The following is a 23,573-nucleotide window of genomic DNA, read 5'->3' as shown; positions in this document are numbered from 1 at the left end:
CTGGAGTTTCTGCTGGGGTAAAGCTGTGGTGCCATTGCTTCTGACACTGCACACACTGGGGCAGGAATGGCATTTTCTGGAAGTGCTAATGCCGACTGGCACAAGGGGGCTGCATTACCCCTCAGATGCTGGTGCTATAGAAATATTTAGTCACATTTATTTGCTATTTTGACTCCAGGAGGAAATTGTTAGACAAATTCTAATCTCTGTAAATCTTGTAGTTACTCTTTCTTATTAGATCCAGAGCAAATCAAACAGCAATTGAGCTGTAAAGCAGAACATGCAGCATCATCTTTGCTATCACAACATCCTCTTAGTGAGGCTTTTCAGGTAGTACTGCTCTTAAAGTGTACAGGTGAGGCAGATGTGTGCAACTTGTGATGCTCACAAGAAATGAAGGGAAAGAGCATATGTTTAAATTGTCTTTAATGCCACCTGCACATATGTTCTCAAATGTACTCGTTGCATGGCTGCACCCTTCACTGCCTAAACCCCATCCCCTGATCCCAAAACTCCTCAAATCCCTAGTGCCAGCAACGATTCCATCCCCTGGCAATCATTTCCAATGGGGTGAGGGTTTCAGAGGTGCAGAGCAGCTGCTTTGGAGGCCAAGCTTCCCGCTCCACAGGCACCTTGCCAGCTTGGCTGCCCAAGGCTGTTCCTGCAGCAGACGGGTGACAAACGGGGGTGTGAGCAGTGGTGCACCCTCACCATGGGACTCTTCAAATCCTGTTTTCATTTTTGCAAAGTTTTGTGCATTCCAAATGTAATCCACTCAGCCACGTAATCCAAGGAGCCCTTGCTATCCCCTTACGCAATTACTATTTTTATAACCAGAGGGAGAGATGTTTTTGCATGAAAACAAAGTCCCGTTTGTCTGTCTGTGTGACGACTCCTTGCCACCACCTCACATCTGCTTTGGGAGGGTTTTGGGGGTTGCCAGCAGTGTGCTTGGCACCAGAGGGCTGTGAAGGGGTTGCCCCAGGTGCAGTGGGTGGATCTTGGGACTCCCACTCCTCCTGTCATTGCCAGCTGCCCCATTTCTCCTGGAGTACAGGATGGGGTCTGGCAATGGTGCAGTGTGAAGCAGCAGCTCCAGGAGCAGCATCGATGCCAGGCAGTGGCACAGTGTTCTCTGGACTTGAGCAGCCATAGAGCCTGGCTGGGCTCCCTTGAGGCACAAAGCCATCCTGCTAGCAACCAAGATTTACAACAGATTTTTCCTTATGGCCAGGAGGTCACCAGGGAGCGCCCAGCAGCTGGATGATGGGTATCAGGCTGCTCCCCTTCCCATCTATAGCATGACTGTGCTTCTGTAGTGTGTAGGCCTGTGGCTAAGCATAGGGAGAGAATGGGGACTTGCATGTGGGGGTGCAATCCAGCTTTGTGAAAGCCTCCCTGGGAAACAGCTTTGGGCAGTGCTCTGCATATCCCTGCTTACACTGCCCAGCACTTACCTGCCTTCCTTTGGAAATCTTTCTGAGGACACCCAGGGAGCGCCAGGGGAACAGCTACAGCCCCTGGAGCTGAGCCCTTTACAGAGAGGGGCTCTCCAGCCTCCACTGCAGCCAGCACAGCTGCAGAAAAATGAGCTCAGGTTCCTGCTGCGGCTTTCCCCACTCTCAGTGCTTATTTATGCTGCCATGACTTTCTGGCCCAGCCAACTCTGTCAGGCTTCCTGTTTCCGAGGTGCTTGAAGGGATTTATTGCTTTGTTATGCCTAAGGCGTTTACCGTACCCTCTTGCCCGACCTTTTGGAGTTTTACCTTTAACCTGGCAGCATTTGCCATCCTTTCTGGTTTTCTCATTTGGATGTAGTTTCAGCTGTTTAGGTGAATGTCCTCTTGTTTTTAATAGCCTTGCTTCCCCAGCAGCCCAGCCTTGCTTTCCTCCCTTTTTGCCTTTACAGTATTCTCCAGCCAGGCACTGTGAGTTTGCTCTGATGTCCCGGTGAAGTCTCTCTAAATATGCTCAGTGCTTCCCACAAATGGTTTTCCCTCTTTGTTACCCCTTTCAGTTTCTTCATAAAAAGCTCCTCACTTCTGATGTAGTTCCCTTTCTGAAAATCACACAGTTCTGCAATAGGTGGATTGGCTTCTGTCACTCCTACAGAGGTGCTGGATCTGGAGCTGAGCAGCTGGGGGCCAGCAGCTGCCTGAGCATGCGACAGTAGAGGCTTCGTTAGAGAGGAGCAAAGCCCACTGCAGCTCTGCTGCTCCCTACAATCCTCCATTTGTGAGCAGGAAAGGGTAAAACGCTCCTGGCAGAGGTAGGAGAGGTCCTGTGCTCCTACAGCCCCTCTGAAGCTCCAACCAGGTAACAGTTGCCACCATGTCCTGCTGTCACTTCATAACTGTCTGGAGCAGCGAGAGCTGGACACCCCATTCTCCTCTCTCTCTGGAGCTGCTATGATTTACAGCAGCAGACTGGGGTCCTTGGAGCCCAGAGTGAGGATACTTGGCACCTGCTTGTGGCACTGCACAGGTAGCATCATGCCAGGTGGGAGGAGGGAATTTATCAGGGAAGGAACTGAGATAGCACATCGGCAGCCATGAGTTTTAGTGCCTGTTCACAATGAGCCTGCTCTCCTGGTGCTCTGTGCCCTCTCTGCTTGTTCCTGTGAGAAAAGAGTCCCTCTGTGTGCCAAGGGTACTGGGAAGCAGTGAGGGGCTGCCTGCTGCAGGAGGCTTCTCAGAGCAGAAGGGACATGGGACCACACATGGAGCTGGGCAGCCTGGAGGAGAGTGGGATGGGGTGGGTTTCTGATTATTATAGAATCATAGAATTGTTTCAAACTCATGGAGTGCAGCCTTTGTCCCAGCCCTGTCAACCACTAGACCATTTCCCTCAGTGCAATATCCACCCGTGTCTGAAACCCCTCCAGGGATGGTGACTCCAGCACCTCCCTGGGCAGCCCCTTCCAATGCCTGACAACCCTGTCAGGAAAGAAATTCCTCCTCAGATCCAGCCCAAACCTCCCCTGGTGCAACTTGAGGCCATTTCCTCTTGTTCTATTGCTTATTACTAGGGAGAAGAGGCTGACAGCTACTCCTTTTGGGTAGCTGTAGAGAGTGATAAGGTTGCTGAGCACAGTTTGTCCCCATGAGGCACATGGTCATTGCTCCGTGGCAGTGCCCATGCCTGCCAGAGCCATAGGGCACTGTGTGCTGAGGCACTCCACTGCACCTCTTGCCTTGCAGAAGAGATGTTGGTGGGCAGCGTGGCAAGGGTGGGCAGCTGGCAGAGCCCTCTCACAGCCTATCACCCAGGTGCCAACCTTTCACCAAGAACTCAGACTGATGCTCGGGGGGCAGAGCAGTTGGGCCCAGATGCTGCACCCCACACAGTATCCTGGGAGTATCCTGGGCTGCCTTGCCTGCTTCTGTGAAGGTTTCTCCTGCTGTTTTGCAGATATCCATGAATTCTATGACTTCACACTGCGCTCTGCACCCCTGCAGCCTCCCAGCCTAGACACACATCGTGGCACAGCCAGACAGCAACGTGGGGCCAGCGAGTCCAGCTCCACAGTCACATCTGAGGAGCCCCAAAACCTACCTGAGGTAAGAGGTGTCCTGGCATGATGCTGTGGGGCCAGACCCTGCACACTCCTGCACCGAGGGGAAGGCAAGGGGCACAGGAGGCACTGCAGCCCAGCCAGCTCACTCTCGGGAGGGTTCCACACCTCCTCTGTTGTAGGGTGTCTTATTAACAAGGCAACTTCTCAGGTTCACAAATGTTAATTGAATTACTCCTCATGCAAATGGCTTCAGATCCAGCTCTAGTTCCTGGCTCTGCTGTTGCAACTGGATTAGTTGCTCCATCCGACGCTGTCTCCCACAGAGGCGTTTTGGCTTTCTGATCTAAGCCACCTCACAGGCTGCTTTTGATAACTGAAGTAGGTTGAAGCTTTTTAGTTTCTCTTTTCAGGATTTTTTTTTCCAGCTCTCAGATAACTTCTGTCTCTCTTATTTGCATTCTCTTTAATTTTCAACAGCCTTTTAAAAGACACTGCACCAGGTGTAGGGGTGGGGGTTGAACAGTAGGGTCTCAGTTGTCTCAGGCACTAAGGTAAATAAAATTGCCTTTGAAGGCCCTTTTTGTATTCCCCTCTGACTGCCTGGTGCCCTTCCAAGGGATGCTATGGGGTCTTCCTGAACTGGGGATACAGGAACATTCATGCAGAAATGCAAAAAGTCAGGGATTCCTCCTGTCAGTGAAATAATCCTATTGTATAAACATCATATTTCTCCCTCATGGACTGAATTGGCTTCCTGTCATATATCTGTAGGGACACTAAAATCGAACAGCACATGGTGACAGGAGAGCTGAACAATGTCTCCTAAGGAGGAATACTTTAAAGGAGTCTGATGATTAAGAACAGGGGCCACAAAACTGCCCACAACCAGTGCAGGAGATACCTGTGTCCCTCTGACTCAGGAACCGTTTTACTCCCATTTTTTCTCAACTACTTTCCTATTGACAGTCCCTCTAGATAAAGGTGAACCTGAAGATCTAGTCTGTGTTTATGAATGAATTTGTAGTGATGTTATACTGTGGCCAGTGACATCCCACTTTGGCTTTTGGGATCTCCTGTAAAATCAATGTAGAAACAAGTGGGGAAGCAGCTGTGGGCCTGGTGCAGCTGAAGTGAGGGGCAGTCCTGCTCTGCTTGCAATGCCCTGTGTACAGGGGAGATGAGCAAAGCAGCTAGTCTCGGGGCTTCACTGCACCAAACGCAGCCCAAGCCCATCAATGCCATCAAATTCCTCCTCTTTTCTCAAAATAAACTGTGTTAGAGGCATCTTGTGTCACTGAAACGAAGTGCAACAGGGAGCTGCCACTGCTGCGCTGCCTGCAGCCTTCCACCATCGCCTGCAGTGACCTCACTGCCACAGGGCCTGGGCCGGGATGGTCTGTCACCAGAGGTGGGATGCTCACTGAAGGCTGCGTGAGCCCCTTGCTCATGGGAAAGCCCATTTTGGCCCCTCCAGAAGCAGAGGGGTGTGCCTGGAAGCAGCCAGCCTGCCCTACCCACACGTACCCCCATCTCATTTCAGGATCCATCCCAGGAGGGCGCGCGGGGCCTGCCCGCAGGGGCTGGGGACGGCACGCCGGGGACACCGCCGCGGCTCGTGAGGGTGACGGCGCGGAGGACGGCAGCACCGGCCAGCGTCTGCAGCCTGGTGCTGGGCTCCCACAGCACCCTGCCCCAGGTGAGCCTCCGTGCACCCCGTGCCACGGCCCACCCTGCCAGCCCAGCCAGCGGCGGGCCCTGAGGGATGGACGGCACAGGGCTGTGTGCCCATGGCACCGCGGGGACGGTGCCGGGAGGGAGGCCTTTTCCTGCCCTGAGGCTGCCAGCGTTTCCTCGTGCCTGTCCTGGGGATGCTCAGGCTGGGAAATATTGCAGTCACCTGAGCCAGGGGCTGTGGGACACCAAAACCATCCCCTTGCTTTAGCATTTACCACTGCCCCAGTGTCAGCCTTCAGGGCTCCAGGGGAAGGTGGATGTGGTGCAGAAATAAAGAGGCTGCGTGGAGCTGGAAATCCTCCCAGCCCTGTCCCTCACACCCCCAGCACTGGCACACTCCCACGTTGCAGATTTGCCTATTTTTTTTTCCCTCTGAGCTCTTAAATGGCAGGTCCATTCCTCAGCTTTCCGGGAGCATTTCTCTGCTGTCTTATTTACTTGGAAACGCCATTTACTTGGATGTGCATCGTAAATCTCAGCTTCCTCCTGGCGCGAGGGCATCGCTTGGGCTCCTCATTTGAGGGGATCTTTAGGGACAAGTGAAGGGCAAAATGCACTTTTTGGGAGGGATGAAGTGGCCAGGATGAATGGAACTCACTACAGACTTAAAATGATATGAAAATGTTGTTTTCCTTGGCATAGTTTGAACCAATGCTTGTTTGCAAAGTCAAAACCTTCTTCTGAAACTCTTTACATACGAAAATTGCACTGCTGCTTTTCTCTCCTTTTTCAATGTCTCCCTTCTTATCCTGGACTGCAATAAAATGGGTAATGCCCCATTTTTTTTCCCCCCCTTACTGTTTAATTTCTTCTTTTCTTCTCACTGCTTTCTGTGTTTTCAAACATTCTCTAAGTCTTTACCAGTTTGGAAGGGCAGGATGGTGGCTTTCTGAACGTGACAGGAGGATGAGCTTGGCTGCTGGTCTCTTTTCACCACTGAGAGGGAACCGTGACCGCAGATGGAGGAGTCACACAGCACAGCCCACGAGGGGTGAGCCTCATCAGTTGGGAATAGTCAGATTTTAAGAGATTTCTCTAACTGTCCCAGGAGTGCAGTAGCTTTTGCATCCAGCTTCAAATGTTTGGCTGAGTTGCAATGTCTCCTTTGGCTGCGGGCACCTAGCTTTGGTTTTAAGACTTCAAGCGATGGGGAATCTGCTCTGTCCTTAGTCTGGCTGGCCTGATAGTTACTTATCCTTCCCATTAAAAATCTGCACTCTGCTGTTAGCCTGGATTTCTCTTACTTTAGCTCCCAGCCCCAGGAAATTCTGCTGCTTTTGTTTGCTATGATAAAGGATGGCGGCAATCAGAAATGTTCCCAACATGTAGGTATTTATAGATGCGCCTAAGTTCCCTCTTAACTTTCCTTAGATAAACCAAACAGATTGGCTTCTTCACTCGCTCAGTGTGAGGCAGGTTGTTCCAGCCCTGAAATAATTCCTGTCATTCTTTTCTGAAGCTTTCTTATTTGGAGCTTCCTCCTTTCCTGGGCTGTGTTGGTATGGGTCAGGAGGCAGTGCTCGGTGCTGGGCGCTGCTTCTTTCAGGGTCACTCATCTGCAGGGGCTGCAGCCACCAGCCCAGGGCAGGGGGTCGCTGCCCCAAGAGGAAAGGGGTGGTGGGGACCCAGATGGGCAGGACAAGTCCCTAGGAGGGCTGTGCTCATCTGCAGCCTCTTTGATCACAGAGGATGGCCATTTCAACAGCCTGGACACAAGCAGAGCAGGGACTCAGAAGACAAAAGCCACCAGGATGGTAGTGTTCAGCGTTGAGCTCTGCCATGCCCATAGTCCTGCCTGAAACTCAGCTTCTGAAGAGACCCAACAGCTTTCCTGGAAACTGGGACCAAGCAGGAGAGCTGCAGGCTCAAGCACTGCTCCTCTGCAGCAGTCCCTGTGCTGGGATACAAGGGCCTTTGAGAAGGCCATGAGGCTCTTCCCCGAGATGTCACCTTCATCACTGAACGTGGGCCTTGTCCTGGTGCAGGGGGAGTATTTCCAGCAATCCCCCCTGTCAGCAATTCAGACCATGACACAGGATTGTCCATGCCTGGGGGCAGGCTGTGCCAATGAGCCACTGCACCGGCCTTGCTTCACATCCCTCAGTCCTGCACCAAGACCCTGAGCACAGCTCAGCTCCTGCCCAGCATCACCTCCCATGTTGGTTCTCACCATCTGCAGCGTGCAGGACAACTTCAGCACTGGGATACACCTACAAACCCAGCTTCTGCCTCCGTGTTGACTTGTGGCTCCCCATCTTTCAGTGAATGCATTTTGCTGTGGCATTTTCAAAGTAGGTATCAGGGAAAAAACCCAAAAACCAAAACCCAAACCACTTGAGACGGCCAATGGCACTTGGAAAAACCAGAGAAGCTTTTGCAATAGGTGATATGTAACGCTGGGGCAGGAGGGCATCAGCTGCAGGGCAGAGCAGCTGCCCCCCTGGTGCTATCAGCCCAGGAAGAAGTGGACACCCTGCCACAAAAGACAAGATGATGGACTGGCTTGTCGTGCCTGAAGTAAGTGCAAGTCTCTTGCTGCATCCATCAATGTAAATAAGTTTTCTGTTCTCCTGGCTTTGTCCTCTCCCCTGATTGCAGCTCTCCCCAGCAGTGATAGCTGAGCAAAAGCCACCATAACCTGCTCCAGCCAGGAAGATGCATGAGAAATAAATTGCCTCTCAGCACAAATGCTTCCAGGAACAGGAAATTTTCTGTCTGCTGGCAAGGACGTGTGTGCACTCTGAGTAGCCCTGCAGTCTGCAAATGGCTGCTGCAAAGGAAGCGGGACCAGTAAACAGAGCAGCAACAGTGCTTCCTGATGGCAAGGATTAGTGGGCTGAAACCATCCCTCCATGGAAAAGTGGATGTTCAGCCTCCAAAAGAGCAAGAGCGAAGGGACTCGGGTAGCTGAAACGCCCTGTCGAGGCACTCAGAGGCACAATCCTGCCAGAGCTCTGGGGTTTGTGAGGTTTTATTTGCCAAATCCTCCATTTCAACCTTTCCCTGAACCGCATGGTTGCCTTAGCAGAGCTGCAGCACGAAGACCAACGAGGATGCTACAGCGACCAGTGCCGCCCGGCTGAGCCCGCAGCCTGGCAGGAGGCTGCCTCTCAGCAAACGCCGTTCCCATCCTGCGGAGCAGCCAGCTGTAAAGATAAATGAAAGCACAACAATGCCGCTGATGAGCAGAAACTCTGCGCCTGTGAGGAAAGCACAGCTCTTCCCCTGCCACCCTCTCCCGCCTCCCAGCACGGCTCTGCAGCCGCTCTGACTTCATCGCTGTCATTGCGCCAGGGCCATGCCGCCCCTCCCGAGCGCCTGCCTGCCCATCGCTCCCTCCGGCCACCCCTCCGTCCCTCTGGCCATCCCTCCTCCGTCCCTCCGCCCATCACTCCCTCCGGCCACTCCTCCATCCCTCCGGCCATCCCTCTCTCCGGCCGGCCGAGGGCTTCTGTGCTCCACCGCCCGAAGCCAGGGGCACGGTTCTGCCCTTGCTTGGCCCAGCAGCTGACACAGAGCAACAACAGGTCTTAACGTGATGGAAAGAGCGAGCGAGGTTCCTGCAGAAGACAGACATTCCGTGTGTGCTCCAAAATCACCCATGCAGAGGAAACCCCGCTGGCTGGGTGTGTGGGGTGCATCAGGCTGTGCTTTAGCCCTGCTGGGCTATGGCCAAAACTGTCCCCTTCCCTCCCTGCATCCCAGTGAGGACACAGCCGGGCTCTGCAGAGATGCCCTGGCAGGGTGTTAGGACCCCTCCCTGCTACACCTGCCACTGAGGAAGATGCATCCATCTACACCTGTAACCCGCAGCTCAAGTGCCAAAAAGGTTCGTGGAGCTCCCTGGGGGATTTGGCAGAGAAAGGCAGGTTGAGCCACCAGTGTGGAGACCGCCTGTCTGCATCCCACATCCTTCTCTCAAGTGCATTTTCCTCTTTCTTGATGTGTGTTTGGTGCAGAGAAGGGCATTTGCGTGCTCTGCACCTTCTCCTGGCAGAACCAGCTCTGGGCACCTGCAGCAGGTCAGGATGAGGCCAGCGTGTGCAGGCGCTGCAGCTGCAGAAATGCCACTGCCAGCTCCCCGCTGCCCTGGTTGCAGCCCGATCACTCCTCACTTTCTCTGCAAGGTGTGAGAGGAAAGCACCAAGTAGCTGTTTGCTGCATGGTTTCATGTGCCCTGCTGTCCCTACCATCCAGTGTCTGTCTATCTGTGCCTGTCAGGGAGGGCAGATGAAGCTGTCACTGCAGGCCAGACTGGCCACTGCTTTACCTCAGCTCCAGCCTGGCAGCTTCAGCCCTGTGACCCCCAAATCCTTGGAAATAGCTAAGACTCAAGCAATGGAAGCAGAGGAGCAACCAGCTCCCAGAGGGACCTCCTTCTGCACTGTATCCCCGTGCACCTTTGAAAGCATGTTTAGTTTTAGTAGAAGCAGAGAAGAAAGGCAGCAACCCACAGCCCAGAGGCCCCAGCTGCTTCCCTGGTATCACTTGAGCTGCCCTGTGCCTGGAGGTCGTTTCAGGGCTCTGCATTCAGATGCTCTCCAGCAGTTTCATGTTTCGACACTGCAGACAGAGCTTTGGCTTTCACATCCATGAAGCCAAGAGGGCATCTGTTTGCAGTGACGTGCTCAGACTGAACCACCCTTCAGCCCTGCACAGCTGGGCATCCTGTCTGTGTCCCAGGGATCCTGCTGCTCAGAGCAGGGTCAGCGTGGGCTGTGTTAGTGAGAGCTGTCACTTCAGTGGACGTTTTGGAGTTGAATGGCCTCAGCTTTACTAGAGGCTCCTGCTATCCCAAATGTGGAGATAAACAAAGGAGATGCTTAGACCTCAGTTCTTCCAGCTCAGTATACAGCTTCAGCAAAGGATGAAGAAGTCACCAGGCTGTTAAACCAAAGTCTTGTGCATGGCCACCTGTTCCTACTCTATTTGGGGACTTTCCTTCTAAAACAAGCAGCAAAAAAGAAGATCCTTGGCAGATCCAAAGGCTTTTCTGGCTGAGCAGTGTAGGAAAGCCTTGCTGGACATAGGGTCGTTATGTTGTGACAGTGTGAATGTGCACAGTGCTCCCTGTGCAGCAGTGGAGAGGTGACAGTGAGGAGGAGGATCTGAGGAGCGTCCCACAGTTAGCCACGCTCCAGAATCATCCAGAAGTGCCTGGAGTCCATCCACCCTCCCTCCAGATTCACGCTCCAGCTTCATTTGCTTCCATCTAGTGCCCATCTACCAGTCCCCAGGGGAGCAGAGCTACTCGGACAACACACACTGAGGTTCACCCTGATGGGTTTCATGCAGAGTTCTGGAAGCAAGAACTGAGGCCACTCACAGGCCAAGAAGTGAACAGCAGCCAACCCCATCAGTGCCTCTGCCAGGAGCTCCATGAGCTGCTGCACTATCCCTACTGGGTCTCTGTCTGCTTTGCCCATCAAGTTTCCAAAATGAGCCAGCCTTGGTGCAGGGTCCCCACAGCAGTACCCAGCTCCCTCCTTTCCTTCTTTGCCTTGCTGGGTGACTGGACACACTCCTGATACAACCAAAGTGAAGTGTTGGATCCCACCTCTTGTAACACAAAGCAGAGAGGGGCTCTCAAAGCACAGAGCCTCTGTTCCCACAGCACAGGATGTGCCACCCCAGCCTCCATTCCTGCACAGTGCCCAGCATCTCGGGAGGCTGAGGACAAATCTCCTGGGTGCATTTCTGAAAAACAAACCCTCTCTCTTCACAATTTTTTAGAGGAACAAACCAAGCTTGAAGGCAGAGCCTGGCAGGCCAGCTGCTTTCTATCTGGAGCGCTAGAGCTGGGGGAACATCGCTGCATCTTAATGGCATCAGGCTGGACGGAAATCAGGATTCTGGTGACAGAGGCAATACCAGCACTGTTATAAATAGAGCAGCCACGATAGCTGCTCAGGAAGGTTTTTAGTCTTTAGGATTTGGAGGATCAGTATCAAGCTACGCTGAGAGATCCATTATCCTTGGCATTGGTAGGTGGTAGGAGAATTGCAGGGGAAGAAGAACAGTGGATGAGTGCAAGTTCGGGAGTTTTTCCTCCTATGACTCTGAGTGTGACCCCTTTGAAAGCTGCTCTCCCCTGTGTGCTGCTTCCTCTTGCTTTGCTCTGCCTGCTCTGGGGGTTAGACCACGTGTGACTGCAGCAGTGCACGTTTCAAAACAACCTCGTGCCCTGCAGCCTGCAGGGACAAAGCACCTTGCAGGAGCCTCACTGGCATGGCACCTAAATATTATTCCAAGTACTGAGACTCAGGCAAAGGCCTCCTGCAGCCTGTGGCCTAGATAGCTCTCAGGGCTGGCACCGCTCAGGCACAAGTGTCTGTGCCCAAAGCGCTGGCATGGGGAGCATCAAGCCTGGCTGGCCTCCTGTCCTCAGCCCCACCACCAGCTTCCCACCTGTGCATGTCCAGGAAACATGGCAATGTCCTGCCAGGCTGTCTCCTCCACCTCTTAAGGGGTATTTTTAGAGCAGAACATTTCACAGCCCAGGCTACAGCAGACTGCAGGAGGAGCTGTGGCAGAGCAAGTGAGGGGGCATGGCTTGTGAGGGGGAGACCTGGGCTGGCCCTTCCTTTCATTCCCACTCTCCCTGGACATAGTGCACAGCCATTTCCCCTCTGTGCAGTCTTTGCATGGCTGAATCTCACAGGGTGGTCTGGCTTCTAAATCTCTTTGGGGCTCTGCTGCTGTGGAGCACTCCCGTGTTACTGCTCTGGTTCAGAATGGAAGCATGATGATGAAAGCTCTCTCACAGCTCCCTGCTCTCGCTGCACTGTGGCTCAGTGGACAAGCTCATGGACTGGCTTCTTTCGCGGCGAAACTCAGCCCACCCAGGCGTGTGGGTGCCAACTCCCTGTGATTCGACCATCCCATGTCCAAAACAAGCCCTGAAGCTGAGGGGAGCGAAGCAGCAAGTCGTCCCTCGACATCATCTGTCACCCAGAGCTTATGCTGCTGGTGTGTTCACTCCCGAGGGACACGTGTGCGAGTCGGGTACACCTCCTCTCCCCACCGATGGGAGACGGTTTGAAGGTCACCTCAGGGCTTCCGAACCGGTCGGGTGTCCCCCCGGCGCGCAGGCGGCAGAGGGGGCGGGAGAGTGGCGACATTGCTCCTTTAAGAGAGGCGCGTGAGGCGGGCGCGGCCCTGGTCCCGCGCGCTGATTGGCCGAGCGGCTGGCGCGCGGGCGGGGGGCGGGGACAGCCATTCACAAATTCCGCGGCAGCGCGTCGCCCTTAAAGCGGCCGCGGCGCGGGGGCGGGGGACAGGGCCGTCCGCAGCCGGAGCCCGCGGCTCTCGGCAGCACCCCGAGGCTTGCGCAGGTTCCCACGCCGGAAAGCGTGTCCCGGGACGGCACGGCACAGCCCGGACCGGGCATCGGTATCCAGTGAGCGGGGCGCTGGGGGAGCTGCTGAATGGGCTTTGCTGGGTCTGGAAGGGGCAGGCTGGAGCAGGGCTGGCCAGGTGAAAGCGAGAAAGTGTGGACACACAGAGCTCCCCTTCTCGTCTCTCGTGCAGGGTGGGAATAATCGAGGAAAAGGACATCCCAAGGTCCTAGGTGTGAGGAAAGGTTGCTTGGGCAAGTCTGTGCTGCTCAGGGCAGCACATCTGAGCAGAGCAGTGCTGGGGCCTTCCGGGGCTTTCAGAGCCACATATTGACCCACTCTGAGGAGGAGTCTGGTTCTTTCAGGAATGGCCTCTGTTGGGAAGCCTCTGAGAGCCACCTCATGGGGCTTTGTGGCCCCAAGGTCACATTAGCATAGACAAGGCCAGCCAGGAGATTTCTGACAGCCTTGTACAACAGCACCAGTGGAGTGTGTTTGGCTGCTGCTGAGTATGTAAACAGTTTGGGACTACATGCAAGGAAACAGAATGTGTGGTGAGGTCACGCTAGGCACAACCAGCTGAAGATTAAGGTACAGAACCCCCGAAAAAATCAACTGATTCTCTTACAGACATGAGACTTTGAAATACCTCACTTTGCCTGCACCCAGGGAGGTGCCTCAGGACAGCAGCCCACAGACAGCCCTTGCTTCAAGGGCTCCAGCACCAGGCAGGAGCCTTTATGCCTGCTGATGTGGGCGTTGTGTGGCTGTCAGGGAATCCATAGAGCCTGCAGGCTATCCTTTGCAGGGAGGGAGCCTGGGCTTTGCTGCAGGGAGCTGCTCTTCCCCACGTGGGCAGCCACGGCAGACATTTAGTTGGCCATCATTTCAATGGCAGAAAGCAGCCAGTGGTGTTTATTGAAGACCCTCACACCGTTGTCTGCCACAAGCCCGGGTACGGGAACTGCGTAGCGGCACTGGGCAACGGATCAGCGATCATTAATAGAATGAAGATGGGTTTGCCCTGGAGGAGAATCATTTCTTTGGCAGCTGCCCTGAGAGCGCTGTGAGCTATGAGTCCCTTGGTGTGCTGGTTATTATTATCCCAGCTGCGAGTTTGCTGCCGTGAATCGCTGCCAGTGACAGGGAGGAAGAGTCTCGGTGTGAGATGTTCCTTATCCTGCCCCTTCCCGCTCACCCACGGCTGCGCAACCCCTCTGGCACTCACGGGCCCTGCTTCCCTGCCAGCCCTGCAGCCTGCTCTGCAGAGCACCTGGGCAGCTTTCCTTTGACAGGCCCCAGACACAGCAAATTCCTGATGGGTGGGGGTCTGTGGTTGTGCTAAGGATCTGACTTGTGGACTAGGCCAAGTTGAACCAGCTAGGTTTGGTTGGTTCCTCTCTTTGCTGCTCAACTCCCTGTTGTGTTCTCCCCCACCATGCATTTACCTTCCAGTCCTCTGTTTCCACCTGGATGGCTGCAGACCCCTCTACCTCCTCTGTGCTTTGGACATTGGGTAGCTTTTTGCAGGTGATTGCAGTCAGAAAAGGTACCTCCTCTATGCAAAAATGTCCCCCACCTCCTCTCCCAGCATTACAAAGATGATGCCTTCCCCATCTCCTCCCAGGCTCAGAGCTAACACGTGCCTTCGGTTCCCCTGGCAGGACCCAGCTCCTGCTCAGGCTAAAGGCAAGGTGCAGCCTGACAGCAGTCGTGTGACTGTTGTCTCTGCAAGGAGCTGCCTGCCTTCAGCTTGCTCCATGTTCTGCTCCTAGAAAGGCTGTAAGTGTGACAACCCCCTAGCTCCTGGTCCCTCACACTTGCCTTTCTCTTCCCGAAGGGTGAGAGAGGAAATGACAACAGGGGCTGAAAGGCTGGCAACACTAGGTAAAGCCTAGCTCCCTGCCACCTTCCTGCCGTGTAAACAGCACCATCTCTGGGGACTTCTTGGCACTTTGCTGAAATTATCACCTGTGAAAAGAGCATCTGCCAGAGCTGAATTTCAATATGACTGCAGGCTTCGGGTAGGAAGAGAGCAGAGGAAGAGAGAGCTCTTGGCTTCCTTGAATTGCTTCTCTCCATGAAGGCACCTGCTGGCAACTCAGGTCCCAGCTCCTTTAGCCCTGCTCAATGCCCACTTCACTAGAACAAGGTGCCCAGAGCTGCATGAAGGTGCTGGGCACTGCACCTGCACTGCCATACCCAAGTCTGGACACCCCAGTGCAGTGCCCATGCTGTTGAGGCTCTGGCAGTGCCACTCCCGGTAGCTAAAACGCTGCTCCCCACTGAAGCTGCAGTGTGCTGAGTGCAGGCACCCCTGCCCAGCACCCTGACCTCCACTGGAGCTTGAGCACATGCCCTGAGCCCCAGGCACTGCTGGGCAGTGTTGCAAGCAGGCAGCAGCAGGCAGGGATTTTTTATTTCCTTTTCATTGGGGCTGGCAGGCAGCACATGCAGTTCACTACAAATGAGCAGGAACTAAGGAGCTCTTGTGGCAGCTAAGACGGGACATGTGGGTTTTCAGGAGGGAAGCTGCAAGCAGGTAGGGATGGGTCCATTAGAACTGCAGTGGCTGAGGCTCAAGGCCCCTCCATTTGCAGATGCTGATGAGGCACTAGCAGATAAGAAAGCTGGAGGAAGCAGGGTAAGGTGTTACATTGTGGAGCTATCCGTGAGTTTGTGAGCTAGCAAGTGGAGTGGGGTAGAGGCAGCAATGCTGGCACTACAAGGCTGGCAGTGAGGGTGCTTCACACATGGGGATGCCCGCTACATGTATGGCTGCCCCATCTATGGGGCTGCCAGAGATTGAGCAGGGAGAGAACCAGAGACTTTCCTTGTGGAGGATGCACTCCAGTCTGTCATGGTGCAGGGTGGGAAATCAAATTTCTCTCAGTTGATCACTCAGCTCCTTATTAAAGTTTTTTTCCCTAACACCACTTATCCTTTGCCTTTGCACTTCCCCCTAAGTGAACACTCATGTCACTGTCTGCCCTTGCCACAGGACTGAGTGAAAGGAGGAGAAATGTCTGGACCAGGGCAAGTGTGAGCAGTCAGGGTTAAAAACTCCACGTGTGCCTTTCCCTGATGTGCTCTTCCAGACACGGGTCTCCTGCCTGACCTTGGCCCAAACATGGCTTTGGTGGAGGCTCATAGTAATGGAGAGGGCCTCACTGAGTGGCCAGTGGGGCTCTGCCCACTGCATGACCCCTGCAGCCAAACCGTGCCTTCTCAGGGTGGGAACTGCCATGGGAGGGACATTTGCAGCTGGGCTGGAGCAGTAATTAGTTATGGTTGTGTTGCAGGTTCTGGACACATCTCGTTGATGAAGTGACTCAGAGGTGCCACAGGGTGGGAGACGGTGGATAGCCAAGATGGACTTCATGTCCTTTTGCTCTCGTGCGTGAGACACTGGCCACCTGCCTGTTTCTACAAGGCTTATTGCTCTGCTTTGGTGCAGCAGTCCCCTACCTCAGCTTCATTTCTGGCCCAGTCCCTCCCCTTGTTCCCATCTCTGTCCTCACTGCTGTAAGATGCCCTCTCCACAGAGATGCCATCCCCCAGTCCCCTGCTTCACGCTGGCTGTTGAGGAGGTACAGCATCTCCCCAGAGCATGGGGCACATCAGCCCAGCATCCCACTTCAGGGCCAGCACCATGTGCTCTGGGAGATGGCACAAGGAGTGGTAGAAGATGTGGAAATTATCCTAATTTGTCAATTTGAATTGTAAAGTTCTCTGTTAATGCCAACACTGCATGCTTTCCTTCCATGCACACACATACAGTTTTTCATTGATTAAAATAACTGAACAAGCTGGCTTTTCATGCAGGAATCCAGTCCTTCCTTGCAGCAGTGAGCTCTTTAGGGGCTGCAGTATCCCCCGGCACTGAGCTCTGCAGTTTCTTCTCTGCACTTTCTTATGTGCAGCTCTTGGCTTCCTCTTGCTGTGTCTCTGGGTCAGTTCACCCAGGTCCCATCACTATTTGTCAGTGAAAGCCCCTGGCAGCAGATCACCCACAGAGCTGTTTCCAAGGGCTCAGCAGCAGTGCTGTGCTTGGACACTGCCAAGCCCAGGACCTGTGGCACTCAGCACCTCAGCTACACGGCTTTTAAGTATCTCCGGGACTGGGGACTCCTCCACCTCCCTGGGCAGCCTGGGACAGGGGCTGACAACCCTCTGAGGGAAAAAGTTCTTCCTCATCTCCAATCTAAACCTTCCCTCGTGCAACTTGAGGCTGTTCCCTCTTGTCCTGTCATTCATTACTTGGGAGAAGAGACTGAACCTCACATTGCTACAACCTCCTTTCAGGTGGTTGTAGAGCATGATATCTCCCCTCAGCCTCCTCTCCTCCAGTCTAAACATCCCCAGCTCCGTCAGCCACTCCTCAGAAGGTTTTCCAGACCCTTCCTCAGCTTTGTTGCCTGTCTTTGGATATGTTCCAGCACCTCAATGTCTTTCTTGCAGTGAGAGGTCCAAAATTCTACTGTCTGTCAGGTGCTCCCACAGCCCAGCTTATGAATGAGACTGTATTGCGTTTGCTGCATGAGGCTGGTATGAACCTGCAGATCTCAGAGTCTGAACGGGGGTGTTGAACCACATCTCATTGCTCAGCTTGCAGCAGCTTCTTACTTGCATCTCATGCCTTTACCTGTGAGCTGTGGAAGCCCTATTGTGTACCTTTCATTGCTCTTCTACATATTTATGTACCATTTCTTCAGCCCCTCTATTGTTTATTATAGCCCTTAAGCATTAGGAGGTCAAGTTCAGATTCTAACTTATCAATGTAGTTTTTAACCTTTAGGTTAATGTGTCTGCATTACTCTCTTCAGAGCTTCTTCCACTGTGGCACTTCTGTGCCAGAGGTGAGGAGCTACCTGAGAGAGCAGTGCCCTTGTGCCACTGTGCCAGCGGGCACTGCTGCTCAGCTTTTACCATGCCGTGACGGCAGGAGGTGGAAGGTGCAGCAAAGGCCTTTGGGGTCTCCACTCCCTCAACGCACCCGTGGCTCTACGGGCAATGGCACCGTTCCCATGGGCTGCGCTGGAGCAAAGCCGGTGAGAGCCGGTGTGGGAAGCGGCAGAGATGCCGCTGCGCTCTGGTAACCAAGGCGCAGGTCGGGAAAAATGATTCCATGCTCCAGGGCGAACCACAGCTGTGCGAAGCGAAGCCCTCTCGGTGGCAACCACAAAGCTGTCGGGGCTGCCCGCCGCCGCGCTGGGCTGCGGGGACCGAGCTGCAGCGGAGCCGCCCGGGGCGTCCGGGGACAGAGCGAGGGCAGCCGCAGGTGATGCGGGCGGCCGCTCAGCGGACGAGTGCCGTTCCTTCGGGAAACCGGCGGCGCGGGAGGCTGCGGAGCGGGAGGCTGCGGCGCGGGCAGCCGCCGCTCCGGGCCCGCGGCCGGTTCCGACCCCGCGCCGGGCGCTGCCCCAGCCTCGCGCTCAGCGCCGGGGCGGGGCGGGGCGCGGAGGCTCCGCGGGCGCCGATTGGCCGCCGGGTGCCGGGGGGCGGGGCGGGGCGCGCCTCGCGCCGCCGCAGGTGCCGCGCGCTGAGCCGAGCCGAACCGATCAGGGCCGAGCCGAGGCGAACCGGGCTGAGCCGTTGCCCCGCGCCCCCACCCGGCAGCGGCCCCGGCGGGTCCCCGCGGAGATCACCGCGCTGTAACCCCCGCCCACCTAACCCCCCCCCCACCCCCCGCTTCCTCCTGGTGCCGCCCGCGGGGCTGGGGGCGCCGGGCGGGCGCGGAGGCGGCGGGCGCGCCTTGCGCGGGGCGCGGGCCACTGCCGCCCCCTGAGCATCCCTCCCTCCCTCCCTCCGCGCCGCCTCCCTCCTTCCCTCCCTCCTTCTCTCCCCTCCCCTTCCCTCCCTGCCGGCTCTATGGTGTGAGGGCAGCGATGCACAAGCACCACCACTGCTGCAAGTGCCCCGAGTGCTACGAGGTGACGCGGATGGCGGCCCTGCGGCGCATGGAGCCCCCCTCCTACGGCGAGTGGCAGCACGAGCAGTACGGCTACGGCGGGTACGGCTCCCAGACGCTGCCCGCGCCCGGGGGGGCCGCGCCCGCCGCCCGCGGCAAGGCCAAGCTGGGGCCCCCCGCCCGCGACCCCGCCGCGCTGAAGCCGCCGCCGCCGCCGCCGGGGAAGAGCGCGCCCAAGGTGAACGGGAGCGGCCCGGGCTGGTGGCCCGAGTGCACGTGTTCGAGCCGCGACTGGTACGAGCAGGTACGGGCCAGCCCCGGGCAGCGGCTCCCCGGTGCGGGACGGGGTGGGCAGCGGATGGAGTTAACCCGGGGCGGTGCGGACGGGGTGCAGCGTCGGCCCCGGGGGCTCGCGGGCTGCTGGGGCGGGTGCCGGCGGGGCTGCGAGCGGCCGTCATCGTCGTGTCGCTCAGGTCGGCATTGCCGTCGCTCGCTCGAGCCGCCCGCCGAGGCTCTGCCCAGCGCAGGAGCTCTGCTTTGGAGCAGCCTCCCCGGGATGGCTGGACCGCATCGGGAGCGGTGTTTTTCGGAGACCCCACCCGAGGTCTGTGCCTCTTAGGGAGCCGCTGTCCGAAGCCCCGGCAGTGCCCAGGGCAGCCGTGCCAGCACGCTGCGCTCCGCGGGCGTGGGGCGCGCAGCCCGCCGGGCAGCCCGCTGCGATCGCGGGGCCGCTGCCAGCGCTCCCCACCTGGCACCCGGTCTCCATCGAGTTGTGGTTTCTTCGCTCTGCTGCTACGTCCCTGCTCCCCGAGATTATTACGTAACCCTGCTCTGGTCGCTGGCGTGCTCTGTGCATTCTGCCCCATTTCACTGCCTCCATTTCTTCCCACACACATTCGTTTTATTAGTGTTCTCCTCCAGGACCCATTCTCAGGCTGTGCCTCTCATTCTCCCCTAAATGGAGAGACCAGTCTTGTTTTGAACCCACAAGCCAGCTTAGAAAATGGTTGGATCTGTTTGCAAGGCATTAAAATGGAGGCTAGACCCTGCCTGAAAAACAATTTACCCTGCTTTAGAGAAAGGCATTTCAATTTGCTTCTCCTGCCTCTTTCATTCATTACCTTTAAACCTCACATGATTTCTTATTGATCATTCTAATTATTATTTCAAGACACTGTAGCAGGCAGACACAGGAGAATCAATGGGAATTCTCGCCTCCTCTCCCCTTGGAAAACACAACCCTCTTTTTCCTTTCCCCTGTTTTTCCTTCATTACTGTCTCAGCTTGTAGCTCTGGTTGAAATAATTAGATTCAAAGCTGATGTGCTCAGATGATGTTTACAGAAAGCACCCAAAACCCCAGCCACCTTCCTATCAGCCTGGTCCTGTTTTCTGTCTCTCTGCCACTCTTTGCATCAAAATCACCCTCATCTCTCTCTCTCTTGCCTGCTGATTTTTGGCAAGCATTCTTCCATCTTCTCATTGCTACCTCTTTCCTTTCCCCCGTCCAGAGCAGCAAGCGTGGGGAGCTGGGTAGCAGCAGGGAATTGGAGCATGTCTGCTCCCTCCTTTCCTCTCCTGCTTGTATGAAAGGTCTGGCCCAGGGTTCATGGTAAGATGATTGCAAGCAGGCTGGGAAGGAAGCGATGCCAGCTGCATTGCTGCCATGGCAGGCTGGCCAGGGGAGCCTTTCACGTTTTTGCAATGGTGGAGTAGAAATCATTGTCTCTTTGTGGTGCTGCCACAGAACCTCAGGGCTTGGGCTGCTCTGAAAGTCCACTTGGGAATCTCTACTCAGCCTTAGGTTTTGTGAAGATGAAAAATGAAATCAAAAGCTCCTCGCAGCATTGCGAGCGACAGAGGATGCCGGTGTGAGAGGCTACGTGAGCATGGCGGGGTCTGCATGTGCAATATGACGTGTGTGGCGTGTGCTCTGCCTGTGTCAGAGCAGGCAGGATTGCTCCCTGGTGTGTAGCAAGTGTATGCAACAGTAAAGCTTTGCAGCAGATACCTCAGCAGTGTTCCCCTCCTGATCCGAGGGTGCCAAGTGCCTGAGCCATCAGGAGTCCATGTTCCTCCCAGTCCAGTCTTGGGCCAGAGGGACAAAAGGTGGTAAAATAGCAAGAGCTGGGCAAGGCTTGTGCCCACGCAGGTGGATTTGGCTCTAAGAGGCTGGGAGATGTTGAACTCTGGATAGATTTGTCTGGGTGTTGCCGATGTGATGCTGATCTCTTCCTCAGGAGCTGAGGAGGCAGCCCCCACGGCCTCGAGAGCCTCAGCTAGAGGCAGCACTGCCATTTTTGGGGGGGCTGTGCCTTTAAATGAGCTCGCTGTCCCTGGAAGCACTTCATGCGGCTGCAGTGGGAAGGAGTGTGTGGGCCAGCAGCCTTCCCTGGGAAAGCAGGGAACAGCTCACCTCCCAGGGAGCTTCACCACCTCTCATTTAGCCTTCATTCCGGCCCTGGCTTCCTCATGCAAGCAGAGGAGGCTGCTCTGCCATGGACAGCGTGCTCAGGGCTGCAGATGGTGGTGGATGTTCTCTGACATCATGTATACTCGCAGACCCTGTGCGTGGCTCTGCGCCGGGTGGGATGTGCCCACACGTGCTGCCCGACACATGGCACAGTCCCAGCGTCACCCCGCACCTCCTCCCGCCTCTGCTGCCCTGTCAGTGCTCTCCTTCTGCCTCTCCCTTTCTCTAGGACACAAATTAGCTTGCTCAGACAATGCCAGTAACTGAGAACCCCTAATCCTGACCGGAGGGAGGGAGGAAATCTCTGAGCTCTGGGTTTCTCATTTCTTTCTGCTTTGCTTTTCTTGTCCCCTCTGAGATCCCTTTCATTTCTTCTCGCTTATCTATGTCCCCTATTCATTAGGCCCTGCTTGCTGTCATTGCTGTCCTCCTTTGTTCCCCTTGCTGTCTCCCCAGCTGGCCCTGTGCCCTCCTTGTCCCCTCTCACTCGCTGGTGAGAGACGAGTCCTCTGCTGCCAGAGTGAGATGAGAGGACTCTTGGCTTTGGGGGAGGAATGGCAGCACGATCCAGGGAAGCATCCTTGATGCACAGCACTGGAGGAACAGAGCTCTCAACCCCCTCCTCTCCTCTGCACAGTGACACCCACGGGCTCTGAGGAGAGGAGCTGAGCTGCCCTGACCATGCCTGAGCCCCTTCTCCCGGCTGCTCCCTGTGCCAAGGGTCTGGCAGCAGTCGCCACCTTTCCCCTCCCATGGGCAAGGTGCAGCCCTGTGGCTTAGTCCCTGGTACTGGGCACGATGCCCAGAGCAGGGCCCCCAGTGAGGCTCCCAAGGGTCTCACCAGTGTTTTCATGTGCATTTGTGACCTATATAGGTGGACCTGCTTTAGCAGGGGATTGCATTAGTTGATGTTTAGAGATCCCTTCTAACCCCTACCATTCTGTGATTCTGTGATTTGGGGTAGCTGGGACATGGGCACCTCCTCTCATGGCTGGGGATATGTCCTGCTGTCTCCCCACTTCCTTCAGCCCCTCTCTCCCTCTTAGGGGATCAGGAGGATGCAGAGGAGGGTTAGAGCAGCATCACAATGAGTCCTTGACCACCTATAAGTGCCCACAGCACGCTGGGCTCACGTGGCCTTGCCTGGCAGAGGCATTTCATGGCCAGGCAGTTGGAAGAAGGGCACAGGTCCTCCCTGCCTGTCTTCAACAGAGAGTGTTTCACCAAAGGCGATGTTCATCCACACACAAACTTTACTTGTTATGGTTCCTCCTGTGTGTTGGGGAATTTTCTGGAGTTGGCACATCTTGACTTCGCCAAACCTTTGGACGCTGCTGGATTTGAGGCTCCTGGCTCTTGGGACATGGGTGACAGGGGAGGAAAGAACCTTGGAGATGCCATTGGAGTCTGGGCTGGGTTTCTGAGTGCTGAGCAGGCATGGCTGGAAGGAAGAAGGGAAAGAGCCAAGAGGGCAGGAGGGAAGCCAAATGAGAGTTGCTTGGTGGGAAATGGCTGAAGCCCCAGATGTTCCCTGGGGAGGTGCGAGGGAGGGTGAGAGGAACAGGGTGCCGGGGACACAGAGGCAGTGGAGGTGGTGAGGTTGGCAGGGTGATGTTGCTATGGCTACTCCTGTGCTATTCATAGAAGAAATTAGCTAAATCTTTGCACTGAAAGGTGGAGGAGGAGAGAGGAGGAAGGCTTTCTCTGTGTTTGGAGGGAAGGAGAGAAGCCAAAACAGGAAGGGGGTGAAGTTTTCCTCCTTTGCTGTGTGCTTGCGCTGTGGAGGGGTGTCTGGGGGAAGCACTGCTGCCTGACCTGGCGGGACATGGGCAGAGAGTAGTGTCCACGCAGAGCCCCCCGTGGCCAAATGAGCTCTGCGTCGTGCCAGGAGCACAGGAGACATCCTTTTAATTAAAGACAGTCAGTCTGTGAAAGGTATTTTTGGCAACCTAAATGTGGATACAACTGTAGTGAAACTTGCCCTTCGTGTCTGGCTCCGTCGCTGAACACAGCGTCTGGTCCTGACCCCATTTGTCTGCTCAGCCCCTGCTCTGCAGTTGCTGGTGGTCTCCTTGCCCTCCCTCCACCTCCAGTGTCTGTTGCAGTGTGTCCTCCTGCCAGCCGGAGTCCCAGGAGGGTCTTCCCTCTCCACCACTCCTCATCACACTTCACTCCCTAGTTGTGAGAGTTTGATTCCCATCCCACAGACCTGTTTGTCACCTCCTCACTCACGATGTGTAAATCTGCGTGTCTGTTCCTAATATATCTCCCTCCATCTGATTTCACCTCTCAGCTTGCTTCTTGGGCATCTCCCTCTGATGATCCTGCCGTCATCACCCAGTTGAGTTGCTGTAACGAGGCGCAGAGCTTCTCTCCTCCCCATAAACCCAGCCTCGCACCAACACTCAGCCCCTCGTCCCACAGACCTGGGAGGCCACTGATATTTCAGGTGGTCTTGACCTTCCTTTTCTGTTAATGCTTTATAAAGTCATTCCTTCTCTCTGTGCATCTCCTGGGGAAACTTATGCCTTAACACTCAGATACTGGGTGAGCCAGTTGCCTTTGCCCAGCCTGGGGTATCCTGTGTTTTGCTGTGTCCCAT

The 23,573-nt window shown here is 55.4% G+C and overlaps 1 protein-coding gene across 2 annotated transcripts in view; it reads left to right on the top strand.

Moving 5' to 3' along the window:
* Positions 1–23,573, top strand: part of DLG3 (discs large MAGUK scaffold protein 3) — a 71,523-nt gene that overhangs the window by 6,075 nt on the left and 41,875 nt on the right. For both annotated transcript variants that reach the window (XM_062006352.1, XM_062006351.1), the window contains exons 3-4: positions 3,412–3,560; positions 5,058–5,213. In XM_062006352.1, the coding sequence (XP_061862336.1) occupies positions 3,412–3,560; positions 5,058–5,213 (305 nt within the window). The remainder of the gene's footprint in view (positions 1–3,411; positions 3,561–5,057; positions 5,214–23,573) is intronic.

The sequence above is a fragment of the Colius striatus genome, chromosome 13 (assembly GCF_028858725.1).
Source record: "Colius striatus isolate bColStr4 chromosome 13, bColStr4.1.hap1, whole genome shotgun sequence".
Lineage (NCBI taxonomy): Eukaryota > Metazoa > Chordata > Aves > Coliiformes > Coliidae > Colius > Colius striatus.
Note: the sequence above shows the minus strand (reverse complement) of the source record. Positions and strands in the feature narration are given on the sequence as shown.